Source organism: Numida meleagris, chromosome 4 (genome assembly GCF_002078875.1).
Source record: "Numida meleagris isolate 19003 breed g44 Domestic line chromosome 4, NumMel1.0, whole genome shotgun sequence".
Taxonomy (NCBI): domain Eukaryota; kingdom Metazoa; phylum Chordata; class Aves; order Galliformes; family Numididae; genus Numida; species Numida meleagris.
This window is the reverse complement of record NC_034412.1, coordinates 12,878,006-12,903,608: the sequence shown is the minus strand read 5'-3', so window position 1 is coordinate 12,903,608 and position 25,603 is coordinate 12,878,006. Positions and strand designations below refer to the sequence as shown.

Below are 25,603 nucleotides of genomic sequence, written 5' to 3'. Positions count from 1 at the left end.
TTAATACACTCTTTTCACCTGTGCTTACTGCATATATAACTGAGCTGGATTCCTCATGTTACACGCTCCTGTTTGGAAGGCCCAAGCCTTACAGGAATCAAAGCTCTGACAGCAGTAGTCCTGGAATAGGAATCAGGAGCCAGGACTTCAAGTAGTGCAGTGCAGTACCAGTTTACTCAAGCGAGGATTGGTCACAAAACAGAACTAGCAACCTTCCAAAAAGACAGTTTTGAAATCAGATGTAGCAACTGGATTTCATGTGGTTGAATTTTACAACCTGCAAACAAAATTATCTAATGGCAATACAGTTTCTAAACCACTTCAACAGAAGTGATGTTCAATAATCTGTTTTAGGAAGAGAATAAGATAGACTGACTTTCATTAACGTTTTTGACCTTTCTGCTGTAAACGGAGGTAGCATGAAGATTTCCATCTTTTTAATAAGATGTTAAAGAAAAATTAAAATCAACAAGCCCTTAAGACAAAAAAAAGATAGCAACGTGAAATAAAAATCAGCATTTTTCAGTAGTCTCAAAAAACGCATTCAGTCTTTCCATGACTTACACTGAAGTTTGTATAACGAAATTCTGAATCCTACAGCCAATAAACTCCAATCCAGCTCCTTCAAACTTTGTTGTTTTTTAAATAACAGCTCATTTTAGGAGAACCAGTGCTTCATTTAAGACATGGCAGGTAGGATGCATGGCTTAAAAGAGTACAGATTTGAACAGAGATTAAAACAGCTGCTAACTTTACTTCCTCTGTCAACAAAAGAAAGCAAAAGCAACTTATGGAAAAACTCCATTGACAACTACTAAACAAATGTGGCAATATCACATAAGGTAGGTGGGACAAACGTTATGCCCTGTAAGCCCCAGACCTGCTGTGTTTTTTTTCAGGAGCAGGTCTGATAAGGACAGGTAATCAACTGTTTGATATGTACTGTCCCCTCAAACAAATAAACAGCTGGACAAAACCACAGAATCGTAGAATTGCTCAGGTTGGAAAAGACCTTCAAGATCATCAAGCCCAACCTCAACCTAACCATACTGCTCTAACAACCCACCACTAAATCATGGGCACCATTCATCAGTTAAATCTCTTAGGAGCTAAAATTTTTAAGATTAAGACCTAGAATACTGTTTGAGGTATATATATATTTTTGCCTCATTTTGCTGCTGCTTAACCTTTGACATCCCAGTTCAAATAAGTACCACAGATACAGAATTTTGTCTCTGTGTATGTCTAGGGTTGTTCTGTGTGCATATGGGGGATCTCAGAGCTCCAACATTTGGGGACTAATTCTGGAACAGCCAGTATTAAAATGCCAAATTAGGATAGATAAATAAATGCTCAATATGCTTGTATTAGGAAAATCTGGAGGATAATGCAGTACGAAGCAGTCCATACTGATCAGCATCCAAGAAAACAGGAAGCCTGCAGCAGCTTTCAAACTAGATGCAACAGATGAAAGGTGCCATACTTCTAATGTACTACAGGAAACAAACTTCTCTCATGATATCCATCACTTTACAGGTATGTATTTCAGGACCAAAGAGAAGTATGGAACCCACAGGTTTAATCCACACCCCAAAGAGTTGCCTTGAGTTGTGTCAGTGACTGCTTAGCATAAGAAAAGCAGTTAGAAATAGCTGCACACCAACAAACATATCCAGCTTCACAGAAGAACTGACCAGAATGAGCTGAGTGCCAAGCAGCTAATACTGCACCTAGAATCCCATCCAGCTTGTTTGAAACTAGCTCAGGTACTGCTTGATGGCATTGCAGGAAGCCGTTCACACAACTTAAAGTTAGAAGGATACTTCTACAAGGAAAAAAAATGTAGTAACACATTAATACTAGCTATATTCCTTAAATGTATTATCTTAACACGGCAAAGCAATTACTTTCAATATGTTAGTTAAAACTGCGTGTTTCAAATATGACTAGTATTAGTACAATTACACTTTTTAAAGAACTTTTATTTGTTGGCTCTATCTCAGTTATACAGAACATGTACAGCACAATTTATATGTAGGTGTATTATTTAAACATGATATCCCTTTCCATAAACAAAATTCAGTCACCCTTTGTATTCAAGACAAGAGGTTAGATTCTTATTCACATGAAGAGACTGTTCAGAATGCCTCCATACCATAGGACCTCTGGATGCGTCGTATTAAACCCTAGTTCAGATATGCATAATTTCATAGTACAGAAAATATATTACCTTTACAAGAAAAATTTTGTAAGAATCCCTTCAAGAAAAGTAAACATTTATGTAAGCCTCCATTTCTATCAGCCTGGTCAAAGACCATTATGGCTACCCGCGCCTTCTGGACATAAGACCATTATCAAAGAGCACCATCATAACAGTAAAATTCTGAACGAGTCCTTCAGCTGTCATAAATATACTTATTTCGTAATTCAAAATACAGGAATCTCACATTTCTCAGTTACAGCTTGTCAACTTGAATTATATGTAGGCATATAAACCACATAGGACCCTCCAGCACAGAAAATTCACAAAGCCCTTACGGTCCATCATAAGTGAAGTTAAATCATGTTTTTGCAAAACATAATACTCCTGACACACACACAAAGTTTTGACTTTGCAACAACTGCAGTTAGAAAAAAGGAAAAAAGTTTTAAAATAGGATGTGTAAAATCTCTGTAAAGCAGAGATCTTACACATCACATCAGTCCAATACTCAGATACACTGTATGTTCTCACAGAAAGAAGCATACAACCTTTCAGAGAATTACTCAGCTTTCCAAAGAAGAGTTCACACCTCCACCTCATTTTTGTTAAATCACCAGTTTGAGTAACTCAAAATAATCACTATAATAACCCAAAATATTAAAACTTCATAGATTACTTTCAAAATCCCTTTCCTAATTTTATCATACACAGTTAAATATACCTCTGAGGCACTGCTAAAAAATCCCAGTAGAAATTGATTGTCTTACATAAACCCATAAACATTCTAGAAACATTTGGTCTATTTTGAGCCCAAACTTTCAGTGTACTCATGAATGGGAAGTCCTGATACCATTTTCTGTGTTCTAGAAACATTAGTACACAGTCAACATAGTACACAAAATCTGGCACTAGAACTGCCTCTTCCAGTGCCACGCAGACTTAGCAAGTACTGTAACCTACAGTCAAACACAATTTCCAACTAGGCTGGAAATTCTCTCTTATTCTATATCCAACTTTTCTATTAAAAATAAACATAGTCTGGATTTTTGTTTTAAAAAGTCGATCTTCTCCCACAACTTGAAAAAGCAAGTATCAAAAAGGAACAAGCAGCAAAAATATTAGAAATAAACATATTGTGCTAGTTACGAAGCTCTGACACCTGACAGCCATGGTCTGAGGAACATTAGAAAAAAATACTTATATACAGATTCTATATACACATTAAGTTTAATAGCTTAAGAAAATTACTGTAACTATTTTTGCATTTATTTCCATCACTTCCTTATCTAGCTGCAATGCACACAAATATTTTCAAATGTACTGTTGTGCAACAATCTCCTTTTCCCTTCAGTCTGGCAATAAAATTAGGCCCACACTTTCAACTAAGGTGAACTTTTCATTTGAAAAGTTAGACCTTAATTTCTTGGATAAAACATAGCATATTTCGAAGTTCGAAAGCCAAGTAGGTCTCTCATTTCATTCCGGAATTTTGATAAGTCTTGCCTCAGTTCATTGAGGTTTTCCACAGTTGCCTGATCTGTGCTTTGCATCTTCTGCCTCATGGATGTCAAGTAACGGTGAACCAAGCAACACATCACCTTTTGATAATTCTCATCTCTCTTTTGTTTCAGATTTCTCCATTCCTTTAAAAAAACATTACACATATACTAAGCAGAAGTAAATTTTGAGCCCTAAAGCCTTTATACACTCATAGAGTAAAAAGGAACAAAAGAAGGAAGTAATATATATATATACAACCTGATGTGCAAAAGCGTACAATGCAAGTAAATTGTTACAATGATTTAAATTAAATAATAACCTGTTGTTCCATCTCAACAGATTTTTAACCTGCTAGACTGGTAAGAGTCCCATGAGCAATTTCAAGTTCCATAATCCCTAATGTTTTTCAGTACATTCTATAAAGTCTTTGAATTTAATACTTTTTTTTTTTGGTCAGCAAGACACAAAATTACAAGGTACAATAAAAATGTTTATTTAAGAAAAAAAAATCCCCCCATTCCCCAAAATGATATGTTTCAGTGTTCCTATCTGGTTATTTATTTTCACACTGCTTTAGTAAGTTTAAAAGAAATGACCTTCCTGTAAGCATAATCTAACCTCAAATTTTTTGAGATTAGCACATACTTCCTTGTGGTTTCTGTAAGTTTTCAATCAAAGCACATTTCTAGAGCACTGCTGGGGGAATTGGGTGGTGGGGTGGGGTGGCAGGGGTAAAAATAAAAGGGTTGGAAGTCCCCAAAATGAAAGTTAATAGAATCTTATTTAGTATAAACAGCTACAACTTATTGTTCATATTTTGGATGCAGCAGACATTACCCTAGCATTCCTAATTGTCTCAGTAGCATTCACCATGTGACAGGCAGCTTCATACAGCAGTTTGCTGATTCATTTTAGTAAGTAGCATCTTTCCATCTTCAGAGCCTACGACTCTCCTCATCATTTCTTACCTTAAGGCTGTTCTGACGTTTCACTTTGCCACTTGATGTATGAGAGCAGATCCATTTACTGAGACTGTTGAAGAGATAACAGATAGTCTTGGGAGATGGAATAACATTGAAAGGTGGAGGTAGTGTGCATTTGTCATCAAAGTAGCTAAGCCAAAGTTTGGCACGAGCAAATTTCCATTCCTTATCTTCATGATTCTACAGCATCAGAAAGATTAACAGAGATAAGAAGCAAAAATAGTAAGAGCATAAAAATATTAAAATGCCAATTCAATGTTTTATTTTTGACAATATTAAAAATGGATTCTTTAAATTACATAGTATTTTAATATACAGAATCATAGAATCATCGACATTGGAAAAGACCTCTAAGATCAATTCCAACCATTATCCTAGCATTGCTAAGTCTACTACTAAACCATGTCCCTGAGCACCACATCCATACATCTTTTAAATGCTTCCAGAGAAGGTGACTACTACCTGGACAGCCTGTTCCAATGCTTCGCAAACCTTTCAGTGCAGAATTTTTCTTAATATCTAGCCTAAACTGCCCCTGGAACAATTTGGGTCCATTTCCTCCTGTCCTACCACTTGCTGCTTGGCAGAAGAGACCGACCCCCACCTTGCTACAGTCTCCTCTGAGGTTGTTGTAGAAAGTGGTAAGCTTTCCGTGAGCCTCCTTTTCTCTAGGCTAAATAATTCCCACTCCCTCAGCCATTCCTCATAATACTTGTGCTCCAGACCTTTTACCAGCTTCGCTGCCAGTCTCTGGACAAACTCCAGAACTTCAACGTCTTGGAGCCCAAAACTGAACACAGTATGCGGTGCAGCCTCACTAGGGCTGAGTAGAGGGGAACACTTACCTAGTTCTACTACATTCATAGTAAATAATTAAAATACGAATTGTATCTATTAAATTCACCATATGCTCTGGCTTGAATAGAAAATTCAGCTATTTAGATATAAATTCCACATTAAATGCCCAAAATTTCAAGTATCACACTATATCAAGAATAGCATATTGACTTGAACAGCCATTGTAACAAGCAACTCTTCAACTCCTATAGCGCCAAAGCTCTGAATGTGCTATATGAACATGTAAACTTTCTTGAATTTGTTTGGTCAAAGCAAACAAAAAGTTCATTTTCGAAGGAAAGATGCCACTTGTGAACTTACAGAAAGAGCTCATCCAAGGAGGTCTACAAATTAATTTACACTATGCAGTAAGAAATTTGTACAAAACCTAAAGGTACAGCTAACAATGACAATTAATCAGAAAACACTTACTGCTATCAGTTGAAAACTCTTATGAAGCATCGCCACGAGGAGTTTAGTTAGTACTATCACAACCACCACATTATAGGTGCCAACAATAACAGCACCCACAAAAGACTGTAATTCTTCACCATAGCTAAAGCGCGTGACAAAGATCGCTACGTGTGCCAGTGAGAATATATACCAGAATAGAGCAAAACAGGTACCAATAAACCTACAAAAAAAACCCAAGAAAAATAGGTTAGGTAAAGTAAAATTCACAAGAGTTTAGTGAACACAAATTCAAGTTCAGTGAAAAATTCAGTTTTGTTTAATTACTAGGAAATAAGGGCCAGAACAATACAGCTAATTCATAGGTATCAACTCACGAATGGAATGTGTCATTGCTCTGTTTTTCACAAAAAATACCCGCACAGTCCCTTTCTTCTTCATTTACGGGAAATCCTTTATCATAAAGTTGTGTCAGTCCAATTGTGAATGAGAACAAAACAAGGAGGAACATGCCCAGAAATTTTCCAAAATCTTGCAGCATCTGTCCCATTGAAATCTGCGAAATAGATTTATTACCTGTTTTAGTACAACATGTAATTACTGTCTTTATCGTTCCTCAGACTTTAATCAATAACAACAAAAAACTAGATGTTTAAGATGCTAAAACATGAATAAGTTAAACAGATTACATAAGTGGGACATATGCTTGCATTATTTTTCAGTGACAGTTTCTAGTTGTTAAATCTATGTGATATGTTCATATTTTTCAATACCATGTACATCTTACACTGTACTCATAATGCTAATGGTAATCAAGAGCTCAGAATTCAATAAGATAAAAGCAATAAATGAGATGCATTTCAACACAACTATTACAATAGAAAGCTAAGAACACTTAATGAAGACAGTGAACTAATCAAAACATTTGGAATCATAATTCACAACAAATCAAAACAGCATACAAAGACCATCTGCAGAACAGAAAATTAATTCACAGTATGCTTTATGTAAGATTTAAAGTATACACAATACGTAGGTGTGTAAGCACATAAAATCTGAAGGCTGTAAAGTATAGAAGATATGACATTAAATTCAGATCATTAGTTTCCATTTCAGAACACCCAACGTATAAGTTTGCAACAGTATAAATACAGCATTTAAAAAAAATTAGCTTGAGAATTTTTCCACTGCAAAGACCTTGACTTGTTTTTGTTGTAAACACAAATTTTTATACAGACATAAGAAACTGTTCACAGTATTTAAATTACACTTCCCACAAACTTCTTCAGAGACCAACATACTATTATAAAGAACACAAATATATAAAATGGGTTTGGATACATCTAATCCTCTGTATGAATTATCATGTGTAAATCCTAATGCTATACGAATCAAACTGTACCAAATCACAGACCAGAACAGTATCACTGGTCAAGTTTTTCAAGTACAAGTTTACTGCGAAACTAACTGCCAGCTCCTGCTCCTGCTCCCTCTCATGCTGCAGGAGACTCACCGAGCATCCCAGCTGCACAGCAGATTCTCTCAAATTCTTTGCAATCTGCCACAGACATAAACTTAAGAAGAATGAACAACTAGACAGAGCTAGGCACTAATTATACTGTTTGGTCAGGAGGAATCGATCCCTACCATCCTGTTTTATCACATCTATCCTTTTAAAACAAGCAAACAAGGGAGAAAAGATAACATTTACTTTCTAACTGACTTGTGGTCCCATACAAGAGAGTCCCAGAACAGATGAAAGCTAAAATAAGTACATACAAAATGAATAAACTACCAAAAACCCTTTGTTTGGAATAAATAGCACAAACCAAATACCAGTTGCTTTCTTCATACAGTCATGCTGTTCTGTCCTAAGTATTTAGAATTCCTAAACACTTGAAATCTAATGAGACCTGCAAACCTAATCTAGGGGAAAACTATTCTCTGTTCTGCTAATCAATCTATCAATCATCAGTCAAACAAAAAACAAAACCCACCACACAGAGCCAACTTATAAATCTGTGTTAGAACAGGGTTTATGAGTCAAGACGTAAAGTAACCAAATGCTTAAAAATAACTCTAGTAGCCAAGAGGACACAGTAGCTGCCTTTCCCCCCCCCAACACACACTGTTGGGTTACCATGCCATATTTGATTACCACTATTTGAACTTTGTGACCTACTTTCAGAGAATACTGTAAGAGCTGTTGCACAAGCTGTCCTGGCCAACAGTTAAAACATAAGCTTCAGTGTGCCACTGAATGAAGTGACTGTTGACTGTTTTTATTTACTTGGAAAATTTCATAACATAGGCTCCTATTAAAAAAACTTGTGAAAGATCTAGTACATAAATAAATATGCACATTAAACAGTGAACCTCTTTAAAATGTGGAGACTTCAATGTTCAATCAATTTGTACAACAAGCTTAATGCTTACTGCAACATCAAGACTTTAAAAAAATTTAAGTATACAAGTAGATTTCCATTAAAAATATAAATAAAATAAATATAAAAATAGTTAACAGCAACGTAATTAGATAAAAGGGCAAGAAGAAAAAGTGCCTTCCAGCACTATTTAATTGGTTACGAGAACTACGAACACACCGGTTAAAGCCCATTTCACCATGATTTTAAGAACTGTAATTAAACGAGCAACTTTTTTTTTTTTAAACAAAAGGATTATATAACTAAAATATTCCAAACAATAATTATTTGTGCAGCAAGATTTAGTACTCCAAGCCATTAAAATGATTTGGATCTTCAAGTGGAGCTTTTTGGCTAGATCCTGAAACCTTGATACAAGACTTATTTACCTGAGCCAAAGTTACTTACTCCAGAACCTCCTTTGCTGAATAGCACGAACGTTAAAAAAAAAAAAAAAAAAAAAAAAAAAAAAAAAAAAAAAAAGCTTATCTGAAATATTCATTCTGTCTTTCTAATGAGCAGTGATAATGTTTCCTACAGGATCCCTCTAAATCATACTTGATTGCTATAAGCTCTTAAAATTAGTTCTGTTCATTAGGAGAGAGGTAAAAGCGTTCACTTGACTTACTAGGACAAATTCCATTAGTATAATCTAAACAACTGCTTTATTTATTCCTAGTGTCTGCACATTCAACAAACATAAACAAATAACATTACCACCCCCTCCAAAAAAAAATATCACATCAGGATAAGAAACTACTCTGATCTGATTTGTTATCATAAATCTCCCTGGAACCACAGCCAGATAAGTTGGAAGTATACCTAAGCAAAATTTTTTTTCATTAAGCTGTGTCTTTAGAAAAAGGGGTGCCTCAGTTTGTGAGGGCTTTAGCCTTTCAAGATAAAATGAAAGGAAAAAAAAAAGCAGCAGTCTGCACTGAGGACTGAAGCTAAACAGAAAAACAGGAGAAGAAAATGTTGCTAAATACTAAAAGTATCACTGGACTAAGACATGACTTCCAGTCACAGAATTTTTTAGAAGAAAGCTGTCTTTCTCCTTTCAATCAAAAAAAGATTGAGTGAGGTAACTGCATCCTAAATGTGGCGACTTAACAGCTTAGATTCCCTTCCCTGCCCTCCAGGCACTTACCATTCTGTATAGTGCCATACTGGACCCTCAAGTCCACTCAGTACTATTTGACTTTTATCACAATAAGCATCACTATGAAGCTACTAAGATGATTGGGTCTGTGCTTCAAAGACAAAAACAATCAACAACAATAAAAAAACACCACATAGCATAATCTCAGTACAAACCTCAATTTCTGTTCTCAAACCAGGAGAAGAAAATTAAATTCACAAAAACAGTAAAATCCAACTTTAAGTGAAAAAAAATATGTATTTAACTTAAAACTGCTGTGGTTTCTGGTGTTCCACAATCATACACAACCGTTAACGTTCCCTTCAACCCCCTAGATCACTGAGTTAAATGTGTTCCTACATGAAATATTTTTCTACATTGTCACTGTTATGCATGGGAAGGCTCAAGCAAATTCAAAGAAAGAAGTAACCTGTTCTCTCTGGCTATAAAGAAGATGATGACCCTTTTTTTTGTTTGTTTTTTAAAACAAAGCAATTTGTTCAATTCCACTCAACTTCACTGAGAACACCAACAAACAGAAATGCTTTTGGTTATTCTTCAGTGCTACACATATCTTTCATCTACCTTTTAGCAATAAAAAGTCAGGACTACTATTTGCACAGAACTTCACAGGAAGATTCTTATCCTCACAGTTTTCAAACTTCAGACATTTAAACAATATGTTAGGGTAACAACAAAAGAAAACAAAAAGACAGTATAATTATCATTACAAAAATATTGTAAGTGAACTACATAGTGTCTTCCATTCTCTTACCCTTCCCTATCTAAACCAGTGTATTTTAAATGAGAGATTAAAAAAACAATAGAAACATCAATGCATCTTCATCTTTTTCTATTAAGACACTTCACAGCAAATTAAGATCATGTTTAATATTTTCTCAAGTAGTGATGATGTTTACCTGGAGTGGTCCCAGAATAGAGCTGGTTGTGTACATGAAGAAAAGACGCAGATAACTTAGAACATTAGCAAATGCAAAAAGACCTTCTGCCACTAATGTAGGATGGAATGCATCCCAGTCCTTTCTTTCAGCATAATCATGAAACTGCAATGTAAAAAGGACAAACTGACATCACTTACACTATAAATACAGAAATGTATCTATGCACCATTCTGTTTTTGCCTCTAAAACATGTAATAGCATAAAAGAAATTGACACGTACAATTCATAGATGGAGCATCTCTCAAGTATCTCCTTTTCTGACAAAGGCAATTTAAAGTCATTCCAGTGGGAGACAGCAGACAGGCAACTTAAATTCAGCCCTTAATTCTGCTTCTTGCTAACTGCTAAGCAAGTACTTATTCCTCTGTTCTGCTTCCCCTTTCACTTGGTTTTGCATGATTGGTAAAAACGGACTCGTGTACTATTAAAAATATGCGCATTGCCTACTGCAATAGGCCCCAGTCAAAAACAACATTGAAACCCTGCTGGAAAAACAACAACAACAAAAACCTTCACAAATAACTAGTTTATGTCTTAATCAGTTTTAGTAAGATTTAGAGAGAATTAGGACACGAGATTCCTACAATTGATTTTACAAAAGACTACAGAAAATGGAAGTCATAAGTAAAATGCTGGTGTAAATACACCTGAGAAGTATATCTACTGGGTACTATTCAACTAATTATCCACAGATCCCTAACTTTCAGCTTGGCTGGAAACAATCAGTATTTAGCTTCTACTGTCTCAAAATGGACACTTAAAAACAAAGTAACAGATGGCTGATTTAAATTATTTGCCCAAAATCATACTGCACAGAGACCACAAGAAACAAAGATAAACATGTTTGTATACACTGCAATTCTATGCGTATAAATCCTTCCGCTAAGGAGACTTATTTCTTACTGCTTAAGTGCCTATAATAGGAGTTAAGATGCTGAACAGGCATTGTTACTTGGTTTGCTAAATTATTTATAAACAATGAATTTTTGCCATATAAAATTGGCAAAAAGTCACCATGTGCCTCTTACATAGGACAGTAGTCTTACATCTCCAAAAAGATTATAACTTAGCAGCAAAAGGCTCTTAACTCAGCAAAGCTACTACATGTGTGTGTTGGTTCCAAACCCACCCAACATAGCATTCTCTCTTTATTATTATTATTATTTATTATTTTTTTTTACAAGAAGTAGAGCTTTTCTTTCCAAATGATTACCATTCTCTGAATCAACAACATAAGTACAGGGTAAATAAGCCAAACATCAGGCTAGGAGGGAAATAAACTGGTTCAGTTCTTCTCAACTGCCAGACAGCTGTCAACTCAGAGTTTGCAATACAAAATAATAGTGCTACTGCACTGGCTTGGATTTTACTAAAATATTCATATTCAATTGGTCTGGCAGCTTGCCATATGCTGTGCTGTTAACAACACATGCAACAGAATGGAAATGATCATATTCAAAACTTGCATCTTCAATCAGATCCAGATGGCTTTTCACAGAAAAAAGACAAGGCTCTTCTATAGCCCTGGGGCTTTTCCCCCTCACTTTAAAAACAAAACAAAACCGCAAGAACAACAAAACCAATGACCTACAGTGTCTGAACATATGCAATCAAAAACTAAAGAAAAATTTGTTACAAAAAAAGTTAGGCAATCTAAATACATAGGTTATTACCAGACTTCTGAACAGGTACTGGCCTATGAAATCAAGCTACCTCAAATGCCAGATCAGAAAAGCTTTATGGGGAGAGTTCCCCAAATGAGAATTGAGCCTTTTGGAAGACCAGGCAGTTCCTAAAAAAGAAGAGGATATTTAGGCTGTTCAGGGTTCCTGACTTCTTGAAGCTGTCTCATGTATTCTCTAACTCCCTTTTCAACTTCTCCTTCAAGATGTACCAAGACCAGAGACGGCCTATACCACAGAGCACTATTAACTCAGAAGTCTAACCCACATCAGTGCAGTAAGCTATTACCATTGTAGCACAGAACTATAACATATGACATGTAATAAATCTTTACGTATTTCGTAGCAATGTACTAAAACTACACTTATAGAAACAAACTATTGCTAGCTCATCAAGCGCATACAATTCCTAAAGTGCCGTCAAACACATAGGTTTCAAAATCAATTTTTAGAGTAGTCTCTATCTCAGATGTAACCTCTATTTTCTGTTAAAACAAAGACAGCTTCTATATTTGCCCAGTCTGTCTCAGAGGAGCTTAAGTTCTATGAAGATGGGTGCTCACCTTGTTATGGGCAACTACTTTGAGAGCAAAAGTTGCCAAATACAAGGAATTCATGACAAAACTAAGCTGATTACGTGACTCTTCTAAGAAGTCTTCTAAACCATCATACCAGAGCCTTTTAACATCTGACCACACCATTCCTGTAGTGGGAAGGAAGAAAGAAAAAAAATTAAAAGGAAGACTAGTCAAGCTATTATACTGAATAGATACTCTACAAGTAAAACACTTTTGATTGGGTTTTGTAAATGAAGTTTTAGCAAACAGAAACAAAGAACCACATACATTTACTGAAAACACTGCATGGAATACATGCATTACTCATCAGGCAACAAGAAGTTTAATCTATCAAGCCTATTTTCCAGACTAGGAAATACAGTCAACAATAGAATGTGCATGAGAAGAAATGAACTGTAGAAAAAAAAAAGCATACAACAAAGACTCAAGTTTCAGAAAAGGTGAAGGGCAAGAATACAGATTTATCTTTTTTTTTCTGAAGGGAAAGCATTCACCTTTTTCCAAAGCACAATATAGCATCACATTCCTATAAAAAACATCACATATTTTTGGAGATGTATATGTATTATAAAATTATTCTTAAAGAATAATCAGCTCAGTAACTGTTACTAAAAAGATCCGGTCAGTAGAAACATTTCCTACTCTGATATTATATAATATAAGCAGAGAAAAGAGGCTGTGGCCTAAGATTGCAAAAATGAGAAGACAGAGTGACAGGCATATAAACATTGACAAATGTTAGAGCAAACTGAATATTACCATTGCTAACCACATCTGGCCATAAAGAAAGAGCTGATAAGAACTTTACTAATTGAACGTCTGGAACAGGCTGATATTGTTACAAACCTTGAAAGGTCTGTTAAATATAATGACACCTTTGATTTTTATGAACGATCTGTTATTCATATTCTCAAAGTACTTCAGATGCATGCCTCTATATGTAGTCCAAGAGAAAAGCAGCATGTTTGTAACTGCTACTTAAAAACTGTTAAGACTTCAGTCCAGTATGAACAAGATCGAACAACGGGAAAAAAAAATAAAACCAGATATCTATACATGACTATTTGTTCAATCAGATTTACAGCTATGTTGATAGGTATAACAAAAAAATGTGCTGTGCACAGTTAATTGAAAGATTTGCATAAACATTTTTTTTTCCTTAATATTAAGAAAATGCTTCTAAACCAGAACTTTTGCACCACTTCATACAATCACCATGTATCTCACACTGACATTTTTAAAGAATCAGCAAACAGAGTCATATGTAGAATACGTTATAATTATCTACATAGACAAGAATTTGAATTTTCTTTATTTTGATGGGAAATAAGCTTTCATGACTTAGGCTTAACAATTTAGAAAGAAAAATTACATTATTTATGTTTTTGTGAGTTAATATATTAAATACTAAATTTGCTGCTACGTGTAAGTGTTAGAAATTCTGCTGTCATTATTTTGATGCTGATTCTTAGAAGAATGTTAACAGGGCTCTGTAAGACCATACTGATAAGTCCTTGTTATTTGGTTCTTTTATTCAACTTTATCACACATTTTTAAACCCATTACTACTGAATATTTGCAAGGAAATTCTAAAATATATTACTTGGAAAGATGCACTTAAGCTAAAAAAAATAAAACTAGTTAAACATATGTAAGATTCAATAATATGAAAAACAACCCGATTTTAGCGGTTGATGTTACTTGCAGGTAATTTTTCAATCCTGACTGGAGTCTGCATGTTAAAATATCACACGAAGAAATCAAAATGTTTCTACAGATTTTCATTAAAATTTTCTTGACCACCTAATTATATATCTTCTTTCTACACTGGATTTGATGCAGTAAGAGAACATCTAAATCAGACACCAATTCTCAAAACAGAGGAGTCTGTAACGTCTGGACTCTGTACTTGAAGCTTTCCAATTTAAGACTTGCATGTGCTTATGTGGGGAGTTACTGGGGATTTCAAAAAATCTGCATGAATTACTCAACACTTTTAATACAGCTAACAATGAAAACAATCATAATTACCAATGAAACAATCTACTCACAACTTTTAGATGAAAACTGCTGTTTTCAATTGCTTTTTACAATTCCAGTCAACCATGTATGTGTCAGCGATAAATATTTAATTACCTCATATTAAGGTATACATTACAGTGGTTCATGTGTCAAATTTTAATTAAAAAAAACAAAAATCAGGCAAAAAATTAGAAAAATTTAATTAATTTTAAACCAAAACAAAAGTTCGTGAGGAATCTACTCAACAAAAATTATACCTGTGCTCCCTCTACTGCATAAACCAAAATTAACAAGGACCACTTCAGGTATGGTTATTATAATCAGTGACAATGACATACAGAAATGGAAAGCTGTAATATGGGAAAACAGAATTGGAAGAAATTAAAAACCTGATAGATTGTTGGCTGATGAAATAACGTGAAGTTGTGACTTGCAGCGATTAAACTATCTGCATACTAAACAACACTGCCCATTCATAATAACTTCTTGAAAAAATTTAAGGCAACATCTGAACTAAACTCATTCCTCAACTTAGCACCAGATAAAATAGTTGAGGAACACACAGTTGCTTTCCCCTTGTGCTATTATTATTATTACTTAGATCTGATCTTTAAAATGTCCTAAATCTAAGATGATGAGCTTTTACATTAATTTCTTACTGTATAACTGAATCTCACTTGCATCACTCAAAATGCTACCTATGCTTCTGAAATAGAATTCACCTTCCTCCTATTAGATCCTCCAACATTCTGTCTCTGACACCTCACCTTCTGTGACAGCTAGAGATTGCAGTAACTCATCACTGTGCTTTTCAAAATGCCCTTCTTCCCTTGTAATACAATCCCGCAAAGATGAAACCTCTGTCAAGCTATAAATAACATGGTGATTTTATAGAGAGGAAGTACAAATCATTATTGTTCGGTCAATGGCAGCAATTGTCATCCTGCTCAAATCATACCTACCAATTAGCCATATTATGAGAAGATAGTCTATTCTCTCAAGGGCCGGCCCCATTGTATTCTTCTTATTCTCATTGTAGACAAGGGAGTACAAATTAAGTAACAGAAGAAATGTGAAATATGAAGCTCCATGAATAATAAACTTCATAAACGGAGTGTGAATTATACGACCTACTCGCGATTTAGGTGCTATTAAGTAACACAGGGACAGAACTGGCCAGAAAATGCCAACCATCAAAACAGTCAAAATTTTTTTGCATGTGTGCTTGCGTCGATAGCCTGCCATCTGTCCAAACCACACAGTATTGAGAAACTGCTGACAGTTAGACTGAGCAACAAACTGGAAAAAGAGAAAAGAAACAAGAAATCAATCTCACGTTTCTTAGCAGTGATTAGTAAAATTAATTTTCTAACAATGAGAATGATTTTACCCTCCAACCACTGTGATTAAAAAAATTATCTTTGTTGAAAATCAGAAATACTTCAGTATGTTGTTAAATTCATTCCAGGAATGTGCTGTTCTGGTTCTCAGACATTCCATAACTGTGGCTTGTGACCTAAACAATATGTACTTTAACAGTTTCACATTCAGTTTAAGCTTCCTTACATACAACAAACAGAATTATAATGCCTTCTGAAAATGCAACTAGAAATAGATTTTTCATGGAAGCTTTCTCTCAATCCCTAGTGCTTGTACTAGAATCCCACAAATGCCTGTCTGCCACTAGCACAGCAAAGCTGAAGTTATAATTTGTCACTAGATAAAAACAACATAAACTTACTACATCCATGTTGACGACACTAAAAGGCACTACTATTTTTGAAAATAGCTGCTATTCAGTTATGTCAGCATAAGCCTAACACAATTATTAAAGAGCAGAGACAAGGGCTGAGCCAATGCTGAACAGCTGAAGACAAGTAAGAAGAAGATAAGTCACATATGGGACCTAAAGATGCATGCTCCCCTACATAAGATTTTACTGAGAATCTGAACAGATAATTACCACTACCAGAATTGTTCACTACAAAGTAACAGTCTATATCGCAACACTGAAAATACCACTTTTTTTTCCCCCAACAATAAATACAGAGAAAATACTCACTATCCTGAAATAATATTTCTCTGTTCCCACATGCAGATAACGTTCATATTACTTCTTAACTTGCAAATTTACTCCCACTTCTATGTCGACAGGCAGATCAGTAAATTAAATGAATCAGTAGCAAGCTACAGTATACAAAGCCTATCAAACTATAGCAAAGACAAACCTCTTTTTGATTATACTTGATTGCAAGTTTTAAGCGACTTAGGTTCATCCTCTCTTCCAACAATCCTCGTTTGTCTACATGTTCATCGCTAGATGTGTGATTCAGAATAACTTCCAGCTCCCGTGAATTCCGTGCTTGAGCAAGTAAGTCTTTAGCAAAGGTTTTGCACTGTTGAGCTAGCTCCTCATAATCATTTCTGGAAGACACAGAAACAGTAGATACTATTACACTGATAAAAGAGTTTCCATTAGCTATCCTTTTCTGTTGCGCTTGCATATTATGCTAAGAAAAAGTCACTTTTAAAGACCAAAGCATTCTCAAGACAACTCTAAACAGGTTTCTATGTAACATAACAATTAGAGTTCGGTTTAGTTTGCAACTACGCTAGACAGAATCCAGTAATTGAACTGACAAAATGACTGAGAAAGACACATAAGTTACTTTACAAACTTTTAAATGATCTCTAATTATCAGTTTAAACATTCAAATTACAAAAAAAGCAACAAGAACAAAAACCACAACCTTTCCTAATGTATACACATTTCTATTTATGCCATTTCATACAAGTATTGAAGTTGGTTTGTGCTTTTCAATTCCTACCTGAACTCAACCTCAACAAGACTTAATTCTTTCAAGTCTGCGCTCAGTTCAAAAGCTCGCAGAATTGGATCCTCCTCCGTCAACATTATTAAAGCAGGACTGGCCAAACACCGGTAAATGTCAAGACGAAACCTATGACAAAATAACACCAAGGAAAATGAAGATGTTTCATTTGATTAGCAGTTTTAAATCACTTCCAGGCTGCGCATAAAATAGCTTAAAGACAAAATAAGAGGATTTCCTAAAACCAGAAAAAAAAGCATTAAACATAGTACATCAAAGGACACATTACTTCACATACTTTGAATCCTCATTATTCTAAGTAACAAAAGTTAGCTGCCAAACTGGTACCCTCTTCTTTTCCTCACTATTTCAACTATCACCAGCACCTTCTGCAGAAGGACATCAACGAAGGTAATACCACCCATAAAATGCTGACATTTTAAAATGTGACATAGTAGCACTTCGGGTTCCTCAAGTGTAACTGAGAGGAAAGAGAAGCACTGAAGGCAAAACTCTGCTCTAACAAACTAAATTAAAAACAGTGGAGAGCAGCAGGCAAAAGAGAATTAATATCTCAGCTACTTCAGATGGGTAAAATTCAGATCCCAGTTAGCTCAGGGAGACAAGAAAGAGCCTATATACTTTCTTCATACCCACGAGAGAAACAAAATAGCATACTCAATTCAAAATTCTCCTCACTTCAAAACCAGATTTGCGCCTGCAGCTTTCTAAATTCCATCCTCAGGCTTTTCTGCACAAAGCGTATTACCCACCTAATCAGTCCTGCCATCAAAAGCAAACCAGAACATGCAGAAGTGTTTTGGGTTCCTCATTCCTTTATATTAATCACGCGGTCAAAACTGTGGACCATAATGGAGACGAGTTAGTGAACACTCCTCCAGTCCTGAAGCAGGAGATCCGAGACAAACATACTCAAATGGTTTTCAGTTCTTTTTTGCACAAGGGCATTATTTTCAAAGTGTATGCATTGCTAAAATACAACGTAAACAAGATTCCATGCACTGTATCTTTGAAGATTATTTTCAGTGTCACAGTATTAAGTCTTGTGAAAATAATGTGCTGCTCCTCTCCTATGGCTAGCACTACCCCACATTCTTTATTCTGCAATAATTATTTCCTACAGACATATACATACAGTCTTTCATTCTTACTAATATTCCCCACATTCTGCTTCTTGAAATATTATTCCTCTCTCTATCCTTTTATTTCTTTCCAGCCAAAAAATCAACATCATCCAAACAGGAAAAAGGATGTTACAAGTTTAAAACTCAAATTTCCTGCCATAGGTAGCTATTAATTATTATTAACTACAATTTAAAGAGCAACAGCACTTACTACATGGGAGGTGCTTTTAAAACAAATGGGAAGAGCGCTCACTCTCTAAAGCAGAAATACTTCACTGCGCCTTGCAGACCAACCTTGAGTCTACTTACCACAGTAAAATCCATTAACACAGACAAAATGCCATGACAAAACATGCATTGCACCCCAGTACCCGTACAACTTCTTCACAGCTTGTCCAGACATCTTTACTTATTGTGGCACATACTGTTTGTTACAGGCTCATAGCACGTTGATGAGCTTTCTTCTGCAGACAGTAGTATCTGAGACAACCCACTGTGCTGATAAGTTTTAGCAATTACTGAACATAGTACAGTATAAAAAGTACAATTGGACAGAACCTTTGTACTGAAGTGCTCAAACCCCAACACCAAACAATTTAAATAACCTGTAACACTCAATGCCCACCAATTCCAACAAGGATCTACACCTCTATGAGAAGTAATACAAATATAAATGTATATATATTAGTAGCATTCTACTTATACAAATGAGTTATATTAGTCTCTAGTCTCAAATATCCATAAGTTCAGAGATTTTCTACTTCCAGAATCAAACAAAATAAGCAGGAAGTGGCACTGCTTACTTGGAATAATTTGATACTATTGCTGTTTCACATATACAAAGAAACTTGGTTAAACACACATACATCCTCCAAAATACCTTACAGATATCAAAAAAACCTTTATGAAGTTTTGACTTTTTTTTCTAAATAAATATATGTTTTTAATAAATTTAAAATCTCTTATTTTTTGATCCAATCAATTACTGAAGGAAACAACAGCTTCGTTCAAATAGAAAAATTATATCAACTATCAAGGTCATAAAAATGTCTGCAGAATATTTCTTAGAGGACTAGAATTTCTTTAGCTAGAAGTCAGCTACAAGGTATTATCTCAAACATTTCCATTGTTTGTTTGCTTGGGATACAATGACATCTTTTTTCATATTGGAGTTAATTATGCACTGTCAGCTGGATACTGCTATGACAGGTACCAGAACATGGCTTGTAGCAGCTGAATTGCAGTAATAACCATCCTTTCACTTCCCTTCTCTTTCAGTCACTGAGATATCCACTGAAATAAGTATGTAATAATTACCTGTATATTGCAATTGGAATCCACTTATAACTTTCGAGCTCTGATTTTTTTCTCCCCCAAACTATCACATATTAAATTACATTCAGCCTTCAAACACGTTTTCAAGTTAACAAGATAAAATACTGTTAAGATCAGTAAAATCTCTTTCCCTATTTACATCTTTGGAAAGAAAGCTTTCTACTTTCAGAGAAAACTGGAAAAAACACATCTTTAGTTTACATTCATCAAGCCACATTACATATAAAATCTTATTGCATTTCTAAAGGTTTAACTACTTCCTCATTCTGGCTCATAAAAAAAAAAAAGGCAGCGTACATAGAGTAAGAGTATCAAGCCAAAATGAAAGAAAGCCACTACCTTCCACCAGCCTGTTCAAGCACAATCCAACCCCAAGAAATGCTACAACAGACAGTACAACAAAAGGAACCACTTGTAAGCCTCACCTTAAGAGGAAATTTACTGAATCTGACCCAAGTAACACAACAGAATGACAATGATAATTTTTTTTTGTCTACAATTGATAAGTCTTACCTGGAATGTCGCAGGCTGTCTTTCTTGTTTTTTGCAGTACAGAGGGTGCATTCACAGCCTACAGCATGAGGCTTGGGTAATGATATATCTTGCTTTAACAGCATGGTGAGAATTTCGTAGTTATTACGATGAGCAGCTAAGATGACAGGTGCCACATCCATGGTTGTTGAGTATTCTGGGTTCTGAATGCGTTCCATTAGTTTCTAGAACAAAATGAACAAAGTATCAATTTATTACGTACAGCTCCATTACACAGTGTTTTCAATGCAAGCTACTTTTGACTGCTCAACACTGATCCTAGTGCGTTCCTTCCTCAAAGTACTTTTTTTTCAAAGTTTCATAATATGAAAAGAAGGAAAAACATATAACATCCAAACCCTCCTAATATAGATACTGGAAAAAGAGAAACAGACTCAGGAACATTTCTGGTTTATTTACAAAGAAAACCTACCACTCATTGCCTACATCCTCCTTAGTAACGTATTTGTGTACATTGAAGTGCATTTTGCTCTAGATTGAGGTTAAAAAAAAAAAGAGAGAGGAGTGTATTTACTACTTAAGTGTAGGAAAAATATCCTGACTCTAACACACATTGCTACACAATGCATTATTCCCTCCCTTCTTTTCTCTGCCTCTACTTAGAACTTTTAGAAATTCATATTTCGGTATCGTCAAGATAAGTTTCAAGTGATTAATTTCAAGGTGAAGATTTGATGTTTATAGGTTTGCCTGAAAATTCTAAGAGGTTTCAATGTACTTTCTTTTCTCTTGGCACTTGTTAGCATTTGGAATGTATAAAGCCACTGGACTCCTACAGGCAATAAAGCAAAATAACATATGTTATCATTAAGACATAAGATGCCGCAATAAGCTCTGATATCCAGTTCGGTCAGCTTAGAGATGCAGAATTTCATTTAAGAACATTGTTTCAAATATTACAGTTACACAGAACACATAATCCCCTACTGTACAACCAAAAAACACAGAATTACAACACTCAACTACAATGGTTGGCCTGGAGGATCTTTTCGGTCGGTGATTAAGCAGAATGTCAACAGCTCCCACCACTTCCGAGTCAATAGCCACCAAAAGCGCATCTGATGACTAAAGAAAACAAATTATACATTAAAATAGCATTACCTTAAACAAAATGAACACTCAATCTGGAGCCAAACTAAATTTTAAATATATATACATTAAGTAGATTTTATGAATTTTTCTTACTTAAAATTAAGTCCTGTCATTCCAGGAGTTAGCATAGTATTACTGACAATTTGTTTTATTGCATGAACAGCAGAAGAACCAATTGTAAAACTTACTTGTCAGCAAAGATGACACAGTATATGCACAAAAGTCAGGTTTTGAGGGACAGATTATCAGGAAGGCTATGAAAGTTTACTAAAAAATGTAAAAACCAAGCATGTGTGTAACACAACTCACGCTTCAAGCCCTGCCTTCATAGCTCTGCGGTAAAGCTGGGAATACAAACTTTTTTCCTGGGCTCATCGCTACTTCTGAGACTTCTCTGAAGTTAAGAGAAACAGCTTTTCACTTTCCCTACAGTTGATAGTATCCTTTTCAATTCATTTCAGAAAATTCAGACATTTACTTAAAATGAAGAGACATCTAGTAATATTGCCACTAAAATAGAGATCCAGGGAGGGGAAAGCTACTTGTTTTCTTTTTCTGTACATAGTAATGAACAACTTAACAAAAGATTATTCTTTTTCCTGTTTTAAATGCTTAAAACTATCATAGCTACAACTCTTCTGGCAGTAGCAGAGCACACTTATAACAATACATCACAGTCAAGCAAGTACTGTTGATGTGAAACTGCCTCTGGTCTGTACGTCAGCACAGATCAAGTTTTACAAGAAGGCACTGTGGAAACGCATGCTTGCCTTAACTCAAAATCATCTATGACATAGTGCTTTTATCTATCTGGGCTCCCATTTAAAAAAATAACTGCTTCAGAGCCAATGAGATCTGTCATTCTAAGCATTTTAATGTTATGCACTGACTACATAAAGTATCTTGAAGCAAAATAAATAGTATACATCATATCTGAAACAGAAAAAAATGTTTAAAATAAAAATTAGAATCACTAGCATAATTAAAGATGTTAGTATACATTTGCTGTGTCAATAAAATCCCATTAGAAAAGTCAATTAGTGAAAAGAAAGCAATTTTTACAGATTAATAGAAAATAGACAGATTCTCTTTCTTCCAAATTCTGACATGTCACCAGAAAAAAATATAAATGAAATAGAATACACAGATCAATGACTACACTCAAAGTTTTCAATAATCCATGTGGTGGTATACCTGGCACCCATAATCCAGAAGAAGCTGTAGTATGTCCAGATTTTCATTTTCAATGGTTATGGTAACAGCATTTCTTCCAAGCACATCCACACAATTTATGTTCATCTCACCTGAGCTGTTTTCTTCTAAGAGTTTCTTAACCATATAATAATCACCTGTATGAGCAACATATTAATACATCTTAGTGTTCTTCTTATTGGAAAGCAGTAAAAGCATATGAATATGTTAAAGTACAAGCTACAATAAAGACAACATTCTGTCACAACTGACAATACATTGAACGCACCAGGCAATTAAGAATTCAAGATAGATGAGAATTCTCCCTCCAGATGAGAAACTGAAGATATACTGAGAGTTCTCCTTCAGGGAAGCACTAAGAAATGTACTTCAATCCATAGCCTCAGTTCCAGTCTTAAAAACAAATGCATGTACGTACAAAAGCATTGGTGCTTTTCAAAACTGAGGCAACAGCGCACACATACCCTACAAGACACTGGAACCATCAACTGCATCAAAGATTACTTGGTGCAGGAGAACCACAGCATAAGAGCAGCCCTCTATACAACACCACAAACACACCTGCACATCTCTCCAGTAGAAGCCACATTAGCATTATTTCCAACTTTAATGTATCTGTCACCAAAGTAGGGGTGATAAGATGTTGCAATGTTACAAAATTCAAGCTAGCAAGTTTGAGGAGCAAGTAAAACAACCGCTGTTGTGTATACATCTGCACCTCCCTACTTGCCCAAGTACAGACACAGAAGTACTGACACTGCTGTAGGGTATTATTCTGTTTAATTGCATCTTGCTGCCAAGGAGAAAATTTAAAAATTATTTTTGTCCCTAACAAGCTATATCATAGTCCTCTGTGCTGTAAAAAAGACAGACCTTACTGTAGAACACTGACAGAACTTTCAGATACAGCCTGCAAGAGTACTAAACAAGCTGCTAGACAGATTTATTTTTTTTTTAAGATTTTTTCATCGTTGTTTTATTGTGCATCCTTTTTAGCTCTCTGAGCCTCTGTGTACACATAAAGAGCATGCTGCTTGGCTCTGGTCTGCAGGACAGGTTCCACCAGCAGCAGTGCTGCGGGCAGTCTGTCTGTCTGTCTGATGGTAAATCACCGGCCTCCCATCAAACACCGCACCTCCCCAGGCTGCCAGCTGCTTCTGAACCACTGCCCAGCAGTGCACTAACCCAACAGAAAGCAGGAGACAGAGCCGCACATAAACACAGTGGCTGCTAAATAGGGGCACATAACCATTCATCACCTGATCAAAAGCCTGTCTTGGGGTCCAGTGCTTTTAAAACATTAAGAACAGTTTAACACTATCATTACCCAAGGTAAATAAACGCGTGCTCAAGGTAAGCAAACATCGTATTTTAGACAGGAAAATCTCTTCCCACCCACTACCATAGGTGTCACTCAGTGCCCCACGCATTTCAGTGACACCTAGGTAAGTCGCTCACTTGAAAGGAACTTTAAAAGCGACCAGAGCAAACATTCACTAACTCCCTCGCACACGCTGGCGCAGCGCCCATCGCTACGCGGGCCAACCACGCCCGAGGCGCGGCCTCACGGGGCGCAGGGCCGCCGCAGGGCGAGAATTCAGCCCCTGCCCCGCCCGAAGCGCGGCCGCCGCCCGCGGGGAGAGAACGGCTCAGGCCTCGGAGCCAAGAGGCCGAAGCGCCCGCACCCGAGGGCGCAGCAGGGAGCTCCGTACCTTTGTCACAGGCTAGCAGGAAAAGCTTCTCGTCCAGCGTGGTCTCTTCCTTCACCTGCCGCACGTCCTTCAGCGCCAGCAGCTTGTTGGGAGAGGCCGAGGCGGACGGGTCCGCGCTCTGGTACAGGGCCGCCATGGCGCCGGCTCCGCCAGGCCCATCAGCGCGCGGGCGAGGCGAGGCCGCGCAGCAGAAGGACCCTCAGCGCCCGCGGCGCCCCCGGGGGGAGCGGGGCGGCAGCACCCAGCAGTGCCGGCCGGGCAGGGCAGGGCAGGGTCGGGCCGCCGCTCCCCGCTGCACTGCGCAGGCTCCAATGGCGGTCTCGCCTCTCCGGGTGGCAGCGGGAGACAGGCGGGGAGGAGCACGTCCGTGGGATGCGGCTCGACCGCGGGCACCACCAGGTCCTCCCGCACCGCCGTGCGGCTCCGCGGTTTAGCCTTACCCCTCGAAACCATTCGGGGGGCCGGGGCCCGCCGTGGAGGGGACCTGTGTCTTCAGGCCCGGCCGGAGCTGTGAGGTAGATGGCGCGGGCCGCCGTGAAGCGAGGGGCAGGAACGCAGAGCCCAGGGCCTGTCATCCCGCACGTAAACAGAGCATTTACACGTTTTTATCAGTTAACTCTTACATAAATACTTCTAGACATCACGGCTATTAATTCCTCCTTTTTATGTTAAAGTTGCATGCCTTTATCTTTGCAGTTTAAAGACAGCTAATTTCATATATCGAAAACTTGCATCCCTAGCTCCTGTTCTTGTAATTTAGTGCAGGTAGTCATTATACACAAGGCCTTATCCCCAGATTTTTCCCCTCATGCTGCAGGTAGTCTCCTGAGCTGACCACGCTGGCACAGCCTTATTCCCTTTAGCTGAGCTATAAGCATGGAGGCTGTGGAGAAGCTGGGGGTGGGGGTGAAAAAAGAAAATGCCCTGAGAATCCATTTCTATTTTATCAAATATGCTTTAACAAATTCTTTAGAAAAAATCT

General features: G+C 36.7%; 1 protein-coding gene across 2 annotated transcripts; it reads right to left on the bottom strand.

The window, feature by feature from the left end:
- Nucleotides 1,962-25,569, bottom strand: TRPC1 (transient receptor potential cation channel subfamily C member 1). 2 transcript variants are annotated; one of them, XM_021394071.1, is made up of 13 exons: nucleotides 24,622-25,238; nucleotides 22,892-23,046; nucleotides 21,569-21,670; nucleotides 20,567-20,769; nucleotides 17,571-17,702; nucleotides 16,971-17,166; nucleotides 15,705-16,041; nucleotides 12,706-12,845; nucleotides 10,419-10,562; nucleotides 6,312-6,490; nucleotides 5,956-6,157; nucleotides 4,672-4,866; nucleotides 1,962-3,846 (listed from the first exon to the last, which is right to left on the bottom strand). In XM_021394071.1, exons 1-13 carry the CDS (start codon nucleotides 24,755-24,757, stop codon nucleotides 3,619-3,621), a joined length of 2,349 nt encoding a protein of 782 aa, XP_021249746.1. In that variant the 5' UTR covers nucleotides 24,758-25,238; the 3' UTR covers nucleotides 1,962-3,618. The 2 variants fall into 2 exon arrangements, 1 of the variants encoding a protein (XP_021249746.1); XR_002437879.1 differs by having other exon boundaries at nucleotides 3,769-3,846; nucleotides 4,672-4,735; nucleotides 24,622-25,569.

What these genes read in the sequence shown, in the direction of transcription:
- TRPC1 (XM_021394071.1), bottom strand. Translation starts at nt 24,757, where the DNA reads ATGGCGGCCCTGTACCAGAGCGCGGACCCGTCCGCCTCGGCCTCTCCC. An exon ending in CCTCCAGGCCAACCATTGTA is followed by an intron (nt 20,770 to 21,568) that starts GTTGAGTGTTGT and finishes ATTTTGTTCTAG; the next exon opens with AAACTAATGGAACGCATTCA. An exon ending in AACGTCAGAACAGCCTTAAG is followed by an intron (nt 3,847 to 4,671) that starts GTAAGAAATGAT and finishes GTTTTTTTAAAG; the next exon opens with GAATGGAGAAATCTGAAACA.